This window comes from Acinonyx jubatus, chromosome E4 (assembly GCF_027475565.1).
Source record: "Acinonyx jubatus isolate Ajub_Pintada_27869175 chromosome E4, VMU_Ajub_asm_v1.0, whole genome shotgun sequence".
Taxonomy (NCBI): domain Eukaryota; kingdom Metazoa; phylum Chordata; class Mammalia; order Carnivora; family Felidae; genus Acinonyx; species Acinonyx jubatus.
The window spans coordinates 11,658,925-11,674,768 of record NC_069395.1 but is presented as its reverse complement, the minus strand read 5'-3'; the positions used below and the strand labels follow the sequence as shown (position 1 = coordinate 11,674,768).

The 15,844-nt window shown below is 43.8% G+C and overlaps 1 protein-coding gene across 4 annotated transcripts in view; it reads left to right on the top strand.

Moving 5' to 3' along the window:
- Positions 1–7,141: 7,141 nt before the first annotated feature.
- MARK1 (microtubule affinity regulating kinase 1) overlaps positions 7,142–15,844 on the top strand; it is a 117,560-nt gene continuing 108,857 nt past the window's right edge. For 2 of the 4 annotated variants that reach the window (XM_027075000.2, XM_027074999.2), the window contains exon 1: positions 7,144–7,281. In XM_027075000.2, coding sequence (XP_026930801.1) covers positions 7,231–7,281 — 51 coding nt within the window. In that variant the 5' untranslated portion in view covers positions 7,144–7,230. Of the gene's footprint in view, positions 7,282–15,844 lie in introns of all 4 variants that reach the window. The other 2 variants (XM_027075001.2, XM_053209327.1) reach the window with 2 other exon arrangements.

The window sequence follows — 15,844 nt, the reverse complement described above, 5'->3', positions numbered from 1 at the left end:
TTTTTTTTATAATTTTTTTAACGTTTATTTGTTTTTGAGACAGAGAGAGACAGAGCATGAACGGGGGAGGGTCAGAGAGGGTGACACAGAATCTGAAACAGGCTCCAGGCTCTGAGCTGTCAGCACAGAGCCCGACGCGGGGCTCGAAATCAGCGACCGCGAGATCATGACCTGAGCCCAAGTCGGCCGCTTAACCGACTGAGCCACCCAGGCGCCCCTGAACATGATACTATTAACGCTGATTTTTATCTGCATTTTTTTCAATGTTCCCACAGACCAATGTGTAACTCACCACCAGTAGTCACTTCCACGTGTCTTGTCCTTTGTTTCGCTGTCCCAATTTGCACTGCCAGGTGATGCTGTCATGCTCAGTCTGCTGAAAGACTTTTGCTTAGGAGGAGGCACCTGATTCCTGCTGACTCCTCCTGGGGCTGATATGCCAGCTCTATTGTCTTTGGCACCCCATCATTATGTCATCCAACTTTTCATTTTTTCACCTACCTTTGAAGGGCTTTCTCCTGACCAAGTGAGTCCTTGCTGTCACTGCACCTTGGCTAATGCAGATAGTCCTTCCAAAGACTGCTCTGCTGAGGGGCACCTGGGTGGCTCAGTCGGTTAAGCATCCAGCTCTTGACTTCGGCTCAGGTCATGATCTCGTGGGCTGTGAGTTTGAGCCCGGTATCAGGCTCTCTGCGGAGCCTCTGTACCCGCCTCTCTCTCTGCCCCTCCCCCTCTTGCACTTCCTCAAAAATAAATAACACAACGTTTGAGAAGAAGACTTTTATTGAAACAGCGATGACCAGCAACTCCTACGTATGGATAAAAATGAACGATTACAGTAAGACCACAGAGTAATAAAATTAGCAGTACTTTGTTCAGCTACTACTCCACAGCAGACAGAACAGAGTCACTTTACTACTCAGTCAATAACATTCATTGGAAAGATATTTTATATACTGTGTGAACTCTTATCCACTCCAATAGCCCCTAAGTGCAAACTTTAGTGATTCTCCTGATTATTTTTTTCAATTCCTATATGATGCTTCTTAGGATTCAAAAGAAGGTGGAAATGCAGGAAATTTACATGGAACAAGTCAATAAACATCCTTCGGGAAACTGGGGATCTACTAGCTGCTAGGCACTGTGCTGCGCTCTGGACAAAAAGAGTCAATTAAGTAAGGTATATTCCCAAGTCGTGGGAATAAAAGGCACAATGTAGGGATCACAGTCAATGATATAGTAAAGCATTGTATGCTGACAGATGGTAGCTACAGTCGTGGAGAGCCTAGCGTAGTGTAAGGAGAGGTTGAATCACTAAGCCGTGCACCTGACACTAATGTAACATTGTGTGCCGACTGTACTCAAATGAAATTTTTTAAGAAGACATATTCCCTTCCTTGACCTAGCTCACAGCTGGGTGGGGGACCAGCCAGGTGCACAGTGCAAGGGGAGAAACAGCAGAATGACCAGGGTCCCGGGGTAGCACCAAGGGATTAATTACGTCTGTGGGTGTGGGGAGGGGCAAGGATGTCATGGAAGCCTTCAAGAGAAGGTACTTAGAGGCCAACTCTGAGTCCATCAGGCAGAAGAGAGGGGAGGACATTCCCAGAAGAGAGAACAGATGACAGAGAGGTGCAGAGGAGTTAAGCAGTGTGGTGTGCTCCGGGATTTCCAAACTGTGCCCTGTTGCCAAGAGTAGGGTGCTTGGGGAAACGGAAAGAGGTTAAGTATTACATAGGCAGAGATTATGTTTGTGAGGTGTGGAATGGGCCCACCTAAACTCCCCATGAGCTGGATGGGGCTGACCCCGACAGCCGCGAAGACAAAGGTAGTGTGTATAATCATAGGACTCTTCTTTCTATGACCATATATACAATGTAAAAGGCAACAGTCTTATATAGTTGTTTTTTTAATGTTTGCTTGTTTTTGAGAGACAGAGAGTGCCAGCGGGGAGGGGCAGAGAGAAGGGGACCCAAGATCCGAAGCAGGCTCTGCGCTGACAGCAGAGAGCCTGATGTGGGGCTCGAGCTCCTGTCCCACGAGATCATGACCTGAGCCGAAGTCAGACGCTTAACCAACTGAGCCACCCAGGCACCCCATATAGCGTTTAAAATAAAATACATCTTTTCCCTTGAGGTCCATTTCCATTTCAGTGGTTCTACATTTTATGTGGTGATTCTGACGTGTAATAAAAATGTACCTGTTAACCATAGGAGAGCAATCAGGACCCAGTTTATTCTTTTGAAAGGAACAGAGCGTTCTTTTTCTGATGGACATTAACTATGTTCCTCTTTAGCTGGGACAACTCTTTGTTACCTTTACAGAACTGCCCACCTTGTAGTTCTCCCTGTGGGTTAAAGGAAAGATTATAGATAGCCTTGTATCCTACTGACACAAAGTATGCCTTTAATAGTAAATAGCTGTTGGCTGGCCAAGTCTATCAGACATTAGCTACATTTGGAGCACATGATACAAGAAATGCACAGTTTGGGGGCGCCTGGGTGGCTCACTCGGTTAAGCGTCTGACTTCTGCTCAGGTCATGATCTTGTGGTTTGTGGGTTTGAGCCTGGAGTCGGGCTCTATGCTGACAGCTCAGAGCCTGGAGCCTGCTTCAGATTCTGTGTCTCCCTCTCTCTGCCCCTCCCCTGCTTGCTCGCTCTCTCTCTCTCTCTCTTTCAAATAAATAAACATTAAAAAAAAATAAAAAAGAAAGAAATGCACAGTTTTACGAGTTGCTTATGAGCTCTGCTAAATCTGTCACATTTGATAAATTCTTTGTTTACAAATGAGTGCAATCTGTTAACGCTCATTTGTACGAATGCACCATATTTTTCATTTAGCTCTGTTAAAAGGATATTATAATGCTAACTGCTGGTAACTATTAGGCGAAGAATATTCCCTTTGAATAGTACAGTGTTTGGCATGTGGTAGAGTGGTAGTTAATACAATGTTTGTTGAGTCAAAACGGGAATTATTAATAGCTTCTAATCAAGGCCTTTGATTCTTCAGCAATCACATCTCTTTATTTTCAAGTTCTATTTTATGGACAAGTGCTGTCCAGTAGAGATATGATTTACATCACATGTGTAATTTTATATTTTTCCATATTCATATTTGTAAAAGTAAAAAGAAAACAGTTGGAATTAATGTTGATATATTTTCTTTAACCCAACATGTCAAAGTGTTAGCATTTCGATATGTAATCAATATCATATTTATTAAAGAGGTATCTTACACTCTTCCCTAAGTCTTTAAAAATCTGGTGTACATTTTATACTTACAGCACATTTCAATTCAGACGATAAATTTTCATCAGAAATTCTTGAGCTGCCAGTTGGTTAAGCGGCTGACTTTGGCTACCCTCACAGTCTCATGGTTCGTGGGTTCAAGCCCCACGTCAGGCTCCGTGCTGTCAGTGCAGAGCCTGCTTTGGATCTTCTGTTCCCCTCTCTCTCTGCCTCTTACCCACTTGCACAGTCTCTCAAACATAAATAAACATTAAAAAAAATACTTGAGCTGCATTTGGATTTCAGAATATTTCGTTGAAAGGGTAGGCTCCTATATCCAAGTTTTTTTCCCTAATGATTAAAAATTCCCCAATAACTGAATCAAATATCATCTTTTAAAATGGTTTAAATTACTTAAAAATGAAATCAAATAATAAATTCAGTTCCCTAGTCAATTCAGTGATACATCAAGAGCTCAATAGCCACATGTAGCTAGTATGTAGTGTACAAGATAGTGTAGTTCTAGAAAATTCCACTCCGGAGGGCTGCTGATGGACAATGCTCTTTTAGCACATTTCAGTGGAAGTTTAGAATCTTGAAGATCTTTATTTTTCTTTTGTTTTCTCGGTACTTCAAATTTTTTTTTTTTCTGAAATCTTTGTTACCCTAATACCTTAAGTTAGAAACCTCTGAATTCAACATGCCACATTTGGCTAATAATCCTAAAGAAAATTGCTCCAAGCCTTAAATTATTCCTTTTGTCACTTCTTCGCAGTCACAGACACTGGGAGCTATGGATTCTGCTCATGAGCATTCTCGTTATTAAGGAGTATAGCTAAATAAATTGTGATTCATTCCCATTACTGCTTCATGCCAGTTTGAGGGGAGGAGAATTCATACAGGTGCACATACGCAATGACTCAATGACTTTTTTTCCCCTAACCTATGCCAAATGAATTTTCATTATATACCAACCCTAACATTGTAGGCATGAAGGAGGATTATTTGAATGCCATTTTGGGGGGATAGAGTTGTTCCTAGTCTATTTTGGTAGCCAGGATTATGGACTTGAGTTATCTACCCAACAAAGACTCCCTTTGAACGTAGTGCCAGTATTATAAAATTTTCTTTATGGATTGATCTTAAAAATAAGTATCCCTTAGTGTTGCTACATAGTTTTCAGTAAGTTTCAGTACATGAACACAGCGTAGCAAACACAGCTAAGGGATGTGCCCATGACTTTTAACATACACTTTAAAAGTGCCAAGAATCTTGGGCTCTCCTTTGAGCGTTGTCTTTAATTAGCCACTACACCTTATAGGCATAAAGAACCCAATGGAGATGAACCTATGGGTACTGTAACCAGTACATGATTGAAAGTACCACATATTCCAGTAATCCCCTTTTATACACTATCAACCCAGTGCGTCTGTGATCTTCAGTAAGTCAGATGCGTGGACTTTTGTTAACATGGAAATTAAATGTCTCTCTGGGTCAATACAAGGATAAAGACATAGGCTACTATGTGAATGGGCACTGAGAAGCAAAATCCAAGCTACCAGTTGAAGGGATGATTCCTATTCCAATGGGGTTGGGCACTGTTTCATAGATCCTTGTTTATTTCCATGTTGACACGTGGACCATTATAGCACAGGGTACACTCCCGTGGCTGCGGCAGCCAATGGTGCTGCCGACACTGCATCAGCAGCCCCTATAGGCAGCAGTGGCTCTAGTTGATCCGAAAAGTACAGGCTTCTGCCCTGGCAACTTCAGTACATCTTGGTGATTCAGGATCTCCGCAGAGGGACTGTGAAAGCTTGGCATTCCCTGGTGTGCCCCATAATTTGGGATGCAGCCTCGCAGTTCTAAAGCCTGAATTTTATTCGAGGGGTGGTGACAAATGCCAACGGGATCTTGTGACTTTTATTTGTTTTGTGAAGTGGAGAAGTGTTTACAAGATAAACTGCTAAGGGAATAAATCCATGGATGGTGTTCTAGAAGTGAATATATGCTGGGTGAGAATTTTTTTCTCAGAGTATCTTTGTATGTGCTATTTTAGGTCTCTCCCAGCATGTTTTAAGGGTCGACTGTTAACTTTTCAGAAACAACCTTTAATGAGTCAGGATAAAAACCATCTGGTGCACGGATTCTTCCTTCAAATGGATGAACTTCAGGAGAGAGGAGGATTTCCCATCATCTTAAGACTCCCATTGGAGGCTTGGGAAAGTAGCTCAAACATTGGATCTACCCCCTTCTATCTACTTATTGCTCCTTTTATCTTCCTGTCCACCCATGCAAGGAAGTGAAAAAGAAATATTGGAAAGAAGAATAGAGCGATGGTGTGGTTTTTGTCCTAGAGGCTGAGTGTGCAAAATGTAAGCTCCCGGATAAGATAGAAAGAAGTGGGATTGCTGTTTAAAGGGCTAATGGGCCCTGGACAACTGCATTGTACAGGGATGTCTAAAGGATAATGTGGGAGGCAGGTGGGTGGAAGGGTGAGGAAGCCACCTGGAGGAGATAGGACTGGGCCAAAATCAAACACAGCTCTCCACCCTCCCTAAACAAGCTCGCCTGAATGACACTTCCTTGTGTCCCAGGAAGTGACGATCAGCCAGTGTAGACACTGGGACTCCCGGTCTCACCCACTCCGGGGGTGCTGCGGTGGGCGCCGGGCGACCTCTTCTGCCGCCCCATTCCGGAGGAGGCGGCCCCGCGCGGGCACCTCGGCTGGCCGCCCGGCCCGAGCCCTGTGCAACCCGCGGAGGCTTGCTGGCGCCTCCGGGGGGTGGGGGGTGGGGGGTGGGGGGCTTTTGTGCCTTTTGCCCAACTACTAGGGTGACCCTGAACCCAACGGCTCCCTGAAGAAGGGGACTGAGAGGGGGCTCAGGGGTGCCCGGGAAGTGAGAAAGCTTGGAAACGGGGGCGGGGGAGCAGAATTTAAGCACGGGCCAAGTCCCGAGGTGGGAGACTGGCGGTGGAGGATCGCACCCGTTCTTCCCGATGAAACGGACAAAAGGGGGCCGCTTAATTGCACCAGCACCCTCTCACCTCGCCCGGCAAAACCCAAACACGAGTACAAATAAAAGCCACCAGAGGCTCTCAGACGACCGTACTCCGCGGGTGGGGCGAGAAACAAAAATAAACAGCGGGGCCCGCGGGCGAGAGCGCGCGCGAGGAGGGGGAGGAGCGGCCCCGCATCCCTAATGAGGGAATGAATGGAGAGGCCCCCTCGGCTGGCGCCCGCCCACCCGGCGGCGGCCGCCAAGTGCCTCTGGGCGCTGCGTGCCGCGCCCGCCGCTCCGCGCGCAGCCGGCTCGGGCCGCTCCTCCGGCTGAGGCGCGGCGGCGAGCGCGCCGAGCAGCCGGGACGGACGCGCCGGGCAGCGGGGCGCCGGGAGCCGGGGCGCCGCCGCCGCTGGGCCCCGGGCGCGTGGCTGCGGCTCGGCCGGGCGGCGCCGCACACCTGAGGCGGGGCGCGGGGCGCGGCGCGGGCGGCGCTGTCAGGGCCGCGGCTCCCGGGCCCGAGCCGCGCTCGCCGGGACGAGCCGGGCAGTGATTTGCGGGGCGAGCTCACCTCCAGCCATGGCCCGGGGAGCCTAGCGGGGCCCGGCCGCCGCCGCCGCCGCCGCCGCCGCCCACCCCCCCCACACACCCCGGCCCCCCTTCCCCGCCTCCCCACCCCTCCCCTCGGCGCCGCATCCCGCCGGCCTCGCCGCCCGGCCCGCGCCGGGCAACCGCCCTCGCCCGGAGCCCGCCCTCGCTCCTGCCCGCGTCCCCCCGCCGGCGCCGCCGCGGGAAGCGGCTCCCCCTCCCCTTCCTCCGCGTCTTCCTCCCCCTCGCCCCGCCGGGGCCGCTTGTTGCACCGCCCCGCGGCCTGCGGGAGCCGCTCGGCCCGGCCCCGCGCCCGCACACCCCCCGCTTCCGCTCGCCACCCCCCCCCCCCGCGGGCCCGCACCCCAGCCCGGCCGGCGAGACCCCGGCCCGACCCCGCCGCCCGCACAAAATGTCGGCCCGGACGCCATTGCCGACGGTGAACGAGCGGGACACGGAGAACGTGAGTAACCCGAGCCTCTCCCCTCCCCTCACACACACACCCCCTCCTCCCGGGAGCGGCGGGGGCGAGACCCCGGGCCGACCCCCGCCTCGCCCTCCGCCGGGCCGCCCCCGGGTCCCCCGAGCGGCCGCCGCCGCCGCCGCCGCACGGTCTCCACCTGGAGCCGGCGTGCCCCTCGCCCGCCGCTCTGCCCCCTTTTCATTCCAACCCCATTTCGCTGCTTTTCCCTGCAGGGCGAGGGCGGGGGCTGTACGGGGAGCCCCGTCCTGGGTGGTCCTCCCGGAGAGGACGGGCTGATGGAGGGCAGGGAGGCACGGGCGAGGGCAGAGTGGGCATCCCAGATTGCTGTATTTGACCCTCGGCATGCTGTATCCCCACCCGAATGTTCGCTCCGCCGCCGCGGGCGAGCCGGCTGACTGCCTTTCCCCCCCCTCGCCCCCCCGCTCTTCTGGCCCTTTCGGTCCCCTGCACCCCCACCCCCCTGCATTGCCCCATGACTTTGCTTTTTGTAACACTGTGCCCCATTTGGGGTCGTGGGCTCCGCCGGCGGAAGGTCGGAAGGGAAGGGGCAGAGCGGTAGTAGGATGGATGTGTGTGTTTGTGTGGATGAGTTCCTGCTGCTGAGATACTCTTCGGGAGAGATGAGTACAAGAATTTCCCGGACAGCCTCTGTGGCCCTGGGGTTACAGCAAAAACGTTTAAAAGCCGTAGGAAGCCAGCGGCTTTTCATTCCCTTCCTCAAGTCTGGGGCGATAATTCAGGGCAGGTTTTACTTTAAATATCTCTCCTCCTCCTTGGAGTGTCACACGGTGCATTTCTTTGAAGGAAGGATTTGCTGTGTCTTTGATCAAATTGCCCTCAGGAGTTTTTATCTGGATGCAGATGTCCCTGGTGTTTCAACTCTTGAAAACCAAAAGGACCAGATCAGTTGTATTCCCACCTTCTGAAAAGTACAATTGTGTGTGGGTGTCTGTGTGAGTTTCTTTGTGGAAAAGGGTTTGTTTCCCCCCCACCCCCCCCCTCGTTTTTGTTTTGTTTTGTTTTTTTAAATCCGCATGACTTGTAAATAGGGCCTTGGCTGATTTTCTGACTGCTTTTTAAGGAGCTAGCAGGTACCAAGTTTGGTGGGCCGTCCAGATCTGTCTGGTGGTCTAGTTTAAGTTAGACTCCAGCTCTCAGTGGACCAGTGCCGTCGTATGGTTGGTAACATAAAAATATGAAGTGCTTTGGCGTTCTTAGACAAAAGGTATGCAGGAGAAGACACAAACTCCCCTCTGAAGTGTTGGCGGCTGGTATAAACAGATTATTTAATCTTGGGAGCGCAGGGGAACACAGAAACTTAATATAATTATATGAAGGGAGAAGAAATTCTAGTAAGAGACTATTGTTAGAAGACCTGGGAAGGTATTTCAGAGTGTGCTTTTGTCCTCGCTAGCTTGTCATGCATTTAAAATGGTCAACACGGTGTAAGGCTGCTGCCAGCATAAATTATAACTTCATTTTGCATCATAAGTGTTTTAAAAAATAAATAATTGATGCACAGTTTTGATTGGAAGATTGAAGGAGGTCGGGGGTGGGGGGTGAAAAATTTGGTTAAACTTGATCTTCAAGTCAAGTTTTGGTACAGAAATTTTCTAATCGTAACTCTAAAAAGGTTCTTGTCATTCAGTGTGTCATTTCAGTGTGAATGGAAAGTAGGATAGATGATGGATGACCTTTGTGTTTATTAGTAAAACACTGTGTGCTAACCTAGGAAGGGTGGAAAAATACATTGTTTGTATTTTCTTTTGGATTTCCAATAGTAAAGCTCTTTCCATAAGTGTGAGTGAATAAGGTACTTTTTAAGGACATGGGATAGCATTGTAAGAATATGCATCAAGGAATAGCACAAATTGCAGCATCACAAGTAAGACCCCTGCCCCCCTCCCAAAAAAAAAGACCCTAGTGGATTTTTAAGCAAAGCAGTGATTGTGTGATAAATTTTGTTGTACCTTCTGAAAATAATCATGCTGTATAAACACATTCGCTCCGGTTCTGAACATGTTATTTCAAAGTCACGTTTACGGTCTTGTCTTCTGTCCTTGTGTTGTAAATGACTGTATCTCCCCTGTACCTTACTTTATCTAATTCTGATTTTCTCCCAATTGCCTAATCTGTCCCAATTTGTGGAAAGTATTTATTGTTACACTCTGGCTGTTAATTTATCAGTTAATGTGCGCCCAGCTTTGTTTTTGAGCTGGAAGGCATACAGAAGTACTACTTAAGATAAGGCCTCTCCCCTCAAGCAGCTTACCCGAAATATAATCCCGAACAAATCATGTACAGTAGAAAATTGTGTCAATAGGGCTAAATTGGTTTGTGCGTGCCATAGGTGTTTACCAAAGGGACTACCAGAGATGGCTATTAAGTCGTTGCTGTTATCTCTCTGTATTCTCTGGCCTGCAGTAAGTGTCCTAATCCGTTTTTACTCACCTCTCATCAATGAAATAAAGAACAAACCTGCTTGTGAGCTAATATGTTAATGCCAGTAAGACAATCAAGATGGTCGTTGGCAGTCCTTTTCAGTTCAAGTGACATATTTAAAAAGATGGTTGTGAAAACTTATTTTCATATGACTGTAAAGGTTTCTAGGTTCTTTGAAATATTAAAGACATAACTAAAAATATTCTTTCACTGCTGGAAATGTTTTAAACAGGGCAATTTTAAAAACCATCTTTGTGTGTTATTGTCATTTTCAGCTAATATAAAATTTTGTTTAGTCATGTGAACATATTTGGATTTTGTATTCTTGGGAATATTCAATACCTATCCCATGTGTGTCACTAATAAATGTTGAGGATAAATTAAGGGTTTCAAAAGAGGTGTGTTACACCACTAATCTCCTGTTACTACCACTGTCTCTAGTAGAGGCAGCAAGAATTGCTTTTCTTTGAGAACATTCTGTGTGTACTTTTTCAGGAGTTCTTTTCTCATGGGTGAAGGGATTTGTGTGTGCATCGGTGGTAGGCCTGAAATGGCTAAATACCACAAGATAACCCATGATGGACTTTTCATGCCATCAACACTTCATAGCCAAGTAGAAAAGGCACGTTACAGATGATAGAATTAATTTATGCAAAATGTGTTTGATTTTAGGTTGGGAAGAATCCAGAAAAAGAATGGGTATTTGAAATTTTTTTTTCTTCTCTTAGATTATGCTTGGTTAGTGCCAGCATGACCGTAGGCAATCTATTACCATTACTTGTAGGTGCTTTTAAATGAAGCAAGATAAATTGTTTTTCTGTGTTTCAGAAAAACTCTGATCGTGCTGATTTTTATGAATGCAAAAGGCCCCGACTAGCTTTCTGTGGTGAATTTTAATCAGTATGAAGATAATTGATTTGACCCCTTCTTGGAATGTTTTGGTTAAACTTAACTTTGAATCTTTTAATAATAAAACCTTTGAAGGTGATTCTTTGGATAGACGTGAAACTCACTCTGATGAGTGTAGCAGGTGCTTAGCGTGTATGAGGCGCCATCAGTAGTTTGTGCTGTGGGAATCATTGTTAGTAATGTGAAAAGGCAAGAGAGAACATGCCATTGCCACTACCTTTGGGTACCTGTGCACACCTCACATGTCACAGTACCTATCCTACGGCACTCTCATTGCTGGCTTATTTTGTCCCTTTTATTCTGTATCCCCAGCACCCAGCAGAGCATCTAGTAGTAATCTGTAAGACATCAGTGCAGGAACATTCCCCTTTTGAATTTTTTCATTTATCATCAGATTAAGTTAGTGACACTGGGAAGTTATGGTAAATATTGCACAGTACAGACAGAGGCAGAAGCCTTCAGAAAGTCAACTGACCACCCAAGGTTATGATCTCTGACATCTTCCACTGTTGCTGCACTCATGCTGTTGCTTCTTAGAGGTGTTTTCTTTTTTTTTTTTTTTTTTGGTTTGTTTTTGTCTTAGAAATTTTAAAATAATATATGAAATGATATAAAATGCGTTATTAGAGGAAGAACAGGCTATGCCCTGCTCCTCTTTATTTTGAAACTTTGCTATTTTCTCTGTCTCAGGTGCCCTGCTCTTTCCGCCTCATCCCAAACTCACAAATCCCTTAAGGTATGGCTCACGTTTCTAAGAAAAATTCTGACACGGTTGCAGCAAGCAGTGCTCTCTGCTGTAGCTGAACATCGGTCTGTGCACAGTCCACACTTCTGGTCTGACAGTCCATTGTGAGAAAACATCTCTACCTTCTATTCCTTTCTGTCCAAAGTGCTGTTTTTAACTCTTCTTTTTTAAAGCCCAGATTGTTTAAAATCAGCTACATAGTTTTTGAGTTATTATTTTTTCACCATGTCTTCCTCCTTCTCAGACTTTCCTTTTTCCCAATGAACACCTTTGAAGTTCTTTTGGTGAAGGATAGTTAGCCATAAACCTTGTTTTTTAAATGTGAAATGTATTTTGCCCTTATTATTCAATGATAGTTTTGCTCAGCCTCTAATTCTAAGATGACAGTTATTTTCATTCATTGCTCAGAAGATAGTATTTCATGGTCTGCTGATTTCATTCTGCTCAGAAGTCATCTGCCAGTAGCTAGGTGATCTGTTCCATCCGCCTCTGTAAGAGTCTCTGCTTTTCTTTAGGTGTTGGACTTTACTACAGTGTATTTAGGTGTGGATTTCCTTTTTTCCTTCTTGCTTCCTATGCCTGTGATTTCCTGTTTGTCATTAGTTCTAGATACTTATCAACTTTTATCTTTTTGAAAATAGCCTTGTTTCTGCTCCCTGTGGCAGTTCATTTGGGGAGTCTGATTACATAACATGAGGCCATAACTCCTCTGTGTGCCTTAACTTCTTACTCATTTTTCCCACATGTTCACTGCCTGTCTGTACTATAAGCTGCATGATTTGTTTGGATTTATCATCTGTGGATTTGTATCTTTCATCACTTCTGAACTGAATCAAGCATGCTCTCTTTAAATATTAACTTATCTCTGTTCTCTCTAGTGTTTCCAGTGCTCTCATTAGATACGTTAAAATTTCTCATTCTGTCCTACATATGTCTTAAACTCTCCTTTCCCCCCCATTTCATTGTTTCCGTATACTATCTGCAACAGTTATGTAATATTTAGATTTGTCTTTTAGTTGGCTAAATCTCTTTAGCCGTATTTAAATCAGTTAATCTTTCTGTTAAATTGTGTTCAATTGTGGTAGGCACATAACATGAAATCTACTCTCTTAAACTCCTAAGTACGGTATTGTTAACTGTAGGCTCAATGTTGTATAGCAGGTCTTTAGAACTTTTTCATCTTGCATGACTGAAACTTTATACCATCGAGCAGCAACTCCCCCATTTTCCTCTTTTCCCAGCCCCTGGCAACTACAATTCTACTCTCTGCTTTTATAAGTTTGACTAAGTTAAATGGAATCATGCAGTGTCAATCTTTCTATGATAGGCTAATTTCACTTAGTGTAATGTCCTCGAGATTCATCCATAATGTAGCATGACAGAATTCCCTTCCTTTATGGCAGAAATACTCCACTGAATGTATATCACACATTTCTTTATCAGTTCTTCCGTTGATGGACATTTGGGATGTTTTCATAACTTGGCAGTTGTGCATAATGCTGCAATGAACGTGGGATTGCAAATATCTCTTTGAGATCCTGATTTCAATTCTTTTGAATAAATATCTGGAAATGGATTGCCAGATTATAGGTTCTATTTTAAAAATTTTTTGAGGAACCTCCATATTCTTGTCCATAATGGCCACACCGTTTTACATTCCCACCAACGACGCACAAGGGCTCCAATCTCTCCATATCTTTGTCTGTTTTGTTTTTTGATAATGGCCATCCTAACAGATGTGAAGTGATAATCTCGTTGTGGTTTTGATATGCATTTCTCTGATGATTAGTGATGTTGAGCATCTTTTTAAATACCTGTTGGCCATTTAGATGTCTTCTTTGAAAAAAATGTCTTCTCACGTCCTTTGTTCATTTTTTTAAAAGAATCAGGGTTTTTTGTTTTTTGTTTTTTTTCTTCAGTTGAATTGTAGGAGTTCCTTACATATTTTGGATATTAACCCCTTTCAGATATATGGTGTATAAATACTTTCTTCCACTCTATAGTTTGTCTTTTCACTGTGAGGATTGTTTCCTTTGCTGTGTAGAAGCTTTTTACTTTGACGTAGTTCCCCACATTTTCACTTTTTGCCTTGATTGCCTGTGATATTTGTGTTATATCCAGGAAATCATTGCCAAGATCATTGTAATGAAGCTTTTCCCCCTGTGTTTTCTTTAAGGGATTTTACAGTTTCGGGTGTTATATAAGTCTTTAATGCATTTTGAATTAATTTTTGTGTATGATATAAAAGGTCCAATTTCATTCTTTTGCATGGGGAGATCTGGCTTTCCCAGCACCATTTGTTGAAAAGATTGTCTTTCATTCCTTGTGTATTCGTGGTACTCTTATCAATAAAAGATCATTTAACCATATATACATAGATTTATTCTGTGCTTTCAATTGTCTTCCATTGGTCTGTATGCCTGTCTTTATACCAGGGTCATACTGTTTTGATTATTATAGCAATGTAATATGCTCTGAAGTCCTAACCGTGAGGCCTTCATCTTTGTTCTTCTTTCTCAAGATTGCTTTGGCTATTCAGGGTCTTTGTGCTTCCTTATGAATATTAGGATTTTTTTCTTTTTTTGTAAAAAAAATGGCATTGGGGTTTTGATAGAATTTTGTTGATCTGTAGATCTCTTTGGGTAGTGTGGATATTTTATCAGTGTTACATCTTCCAAATCATAAACACAGATGTCTTTCCATTTATTTGTGTCTCCTTTAATTTCTTTTAGTGATGTTTTGTAGTTTTCAGGGTAGACATTTTTTTGCTTCATTAGTTAAATTTATTACTAAATATTTCATTCTTTTTAATGCTATTGTAAATGAGGTTGTTTTCTTAATTTTCTTTTCACATCACTTGTTGTTAGTGATTTTTATTTGTTGATTTTGTAGCCTGCAATTTTATTGAATTCGTTTTTAGTTCTTTTTTATTATTTTAGAGGGAGAGAGAGAAAGAGAGGGAAAGAGAGCAGGGGTGAGGGGCAGAGGGAGGGAGGGGGAGAGAGAGAGAGAGAGAGGGAGAATCCCAAGCAGGCTCCATGCTCAGTGCAGAACCTGAACCCGACACAGGGCTCTGTCCCATGACCCTGGGCTGGGACCATGACCTGAGCCAAAATCAAGAGTCAGCTTCTCAACCAACTAAGCCACCCAGATGCCCTGAATTTGTTTGTAATTCTAACAGTTGTTTGTGTTTCTTGGTGGAGGTCATATGGTTTTCTACATATAAAATCATGTCATTTGCAAACAGAGATACTTTTCCTTTTTCCTTTCCAGTGTGTATGGCTTTTATTTCTTTTTCTTGCCAAATTGCTTAGGCAAAATCCTAAGATTTTCAGTACTATGTTGAATATAAGTGGCAAGAGGAGGCATCCTTGTTTTTGATAGCAGAGAATAAGCTTTTGGTTTTCATCATTGAGTATGATGTTAGCTGTGGGCTTTTCATTTCATATATGGTATTGATTATGTTGAAATAATTACCTTCTATTCCTAGTATATTGAGAGGTTTTGTTTTTTTTATGATGAAAGGGCATTGAATTTTGTCAAATGCCGTGTTTGCATCAATAGAGATGGTCATGTGATTTTCATCATTTGTTCTGTTAATGTTAATTACACTGATTACCTGTGTTGAACCATCCTTGAATCTTAGGGATAGATCCCATTTGGTCATCATGTATGATTCTTTTAATGTGCTGTTAAATTTGGTTTGCTAATATTTCATCTAGGATTTTTCCATATATATTCATCAAGGTTATTGGCCTGTGGTTTTCTTGTAGCATCTTTTTCTGGTTTTGGTATGAGAATAATGCTGGCCTCATACAATGACTTAGAAAGTGTTTCCCTCTCCTCAATTTTTGGAAAAGTTTTAGAAAGACTGATGTTGATTCTTCTTTAAATGTTTTATAGAATTTACCAGAAAGCCGTCTGGTTCTGGGCTTTTCTTTGCTGAAAGTTTTTGATTACTGATTCATTCTCCTTACTAGTGTAGATCTGTTCAGATTTTCTTTTTCTTCATAGTTCAGTCTTGGTCAATTTTATGTTCTTGGGGATTGCTCCATTTCTTGTAGGTTATCCAACTTGTTGGTATGTAATTAAGGTAGTTTCTGACCATCCTTTCTAATTCTATGGCATAAGTTGTAATGTTTCCTCTGATTTTGTTAGGTTCTTCTCTCTCTCTCTCTCTCTCTCTCTCTCTCTCTCTCTCTTTTCTTAGTCTGACTAGAGATTCTTTCATTTGTTGATTTTTTTTCTTCAAAAAACAAATTCTTTGTTGACTTAAAAATTTTTTTCTATTCTGTATTTCATTTATTACCTCTATAATCTTTATTCTGATTTCCCTCTACTAATTTTGGGCTTAGGTTTTTCTTTTTTCTAGTTCCTTGAGGTGGAATTTGAGAACATTCTTTTTGTTTTTTAATCTTTTTTGTTCTTTAATTTTAAGGTCTTTAT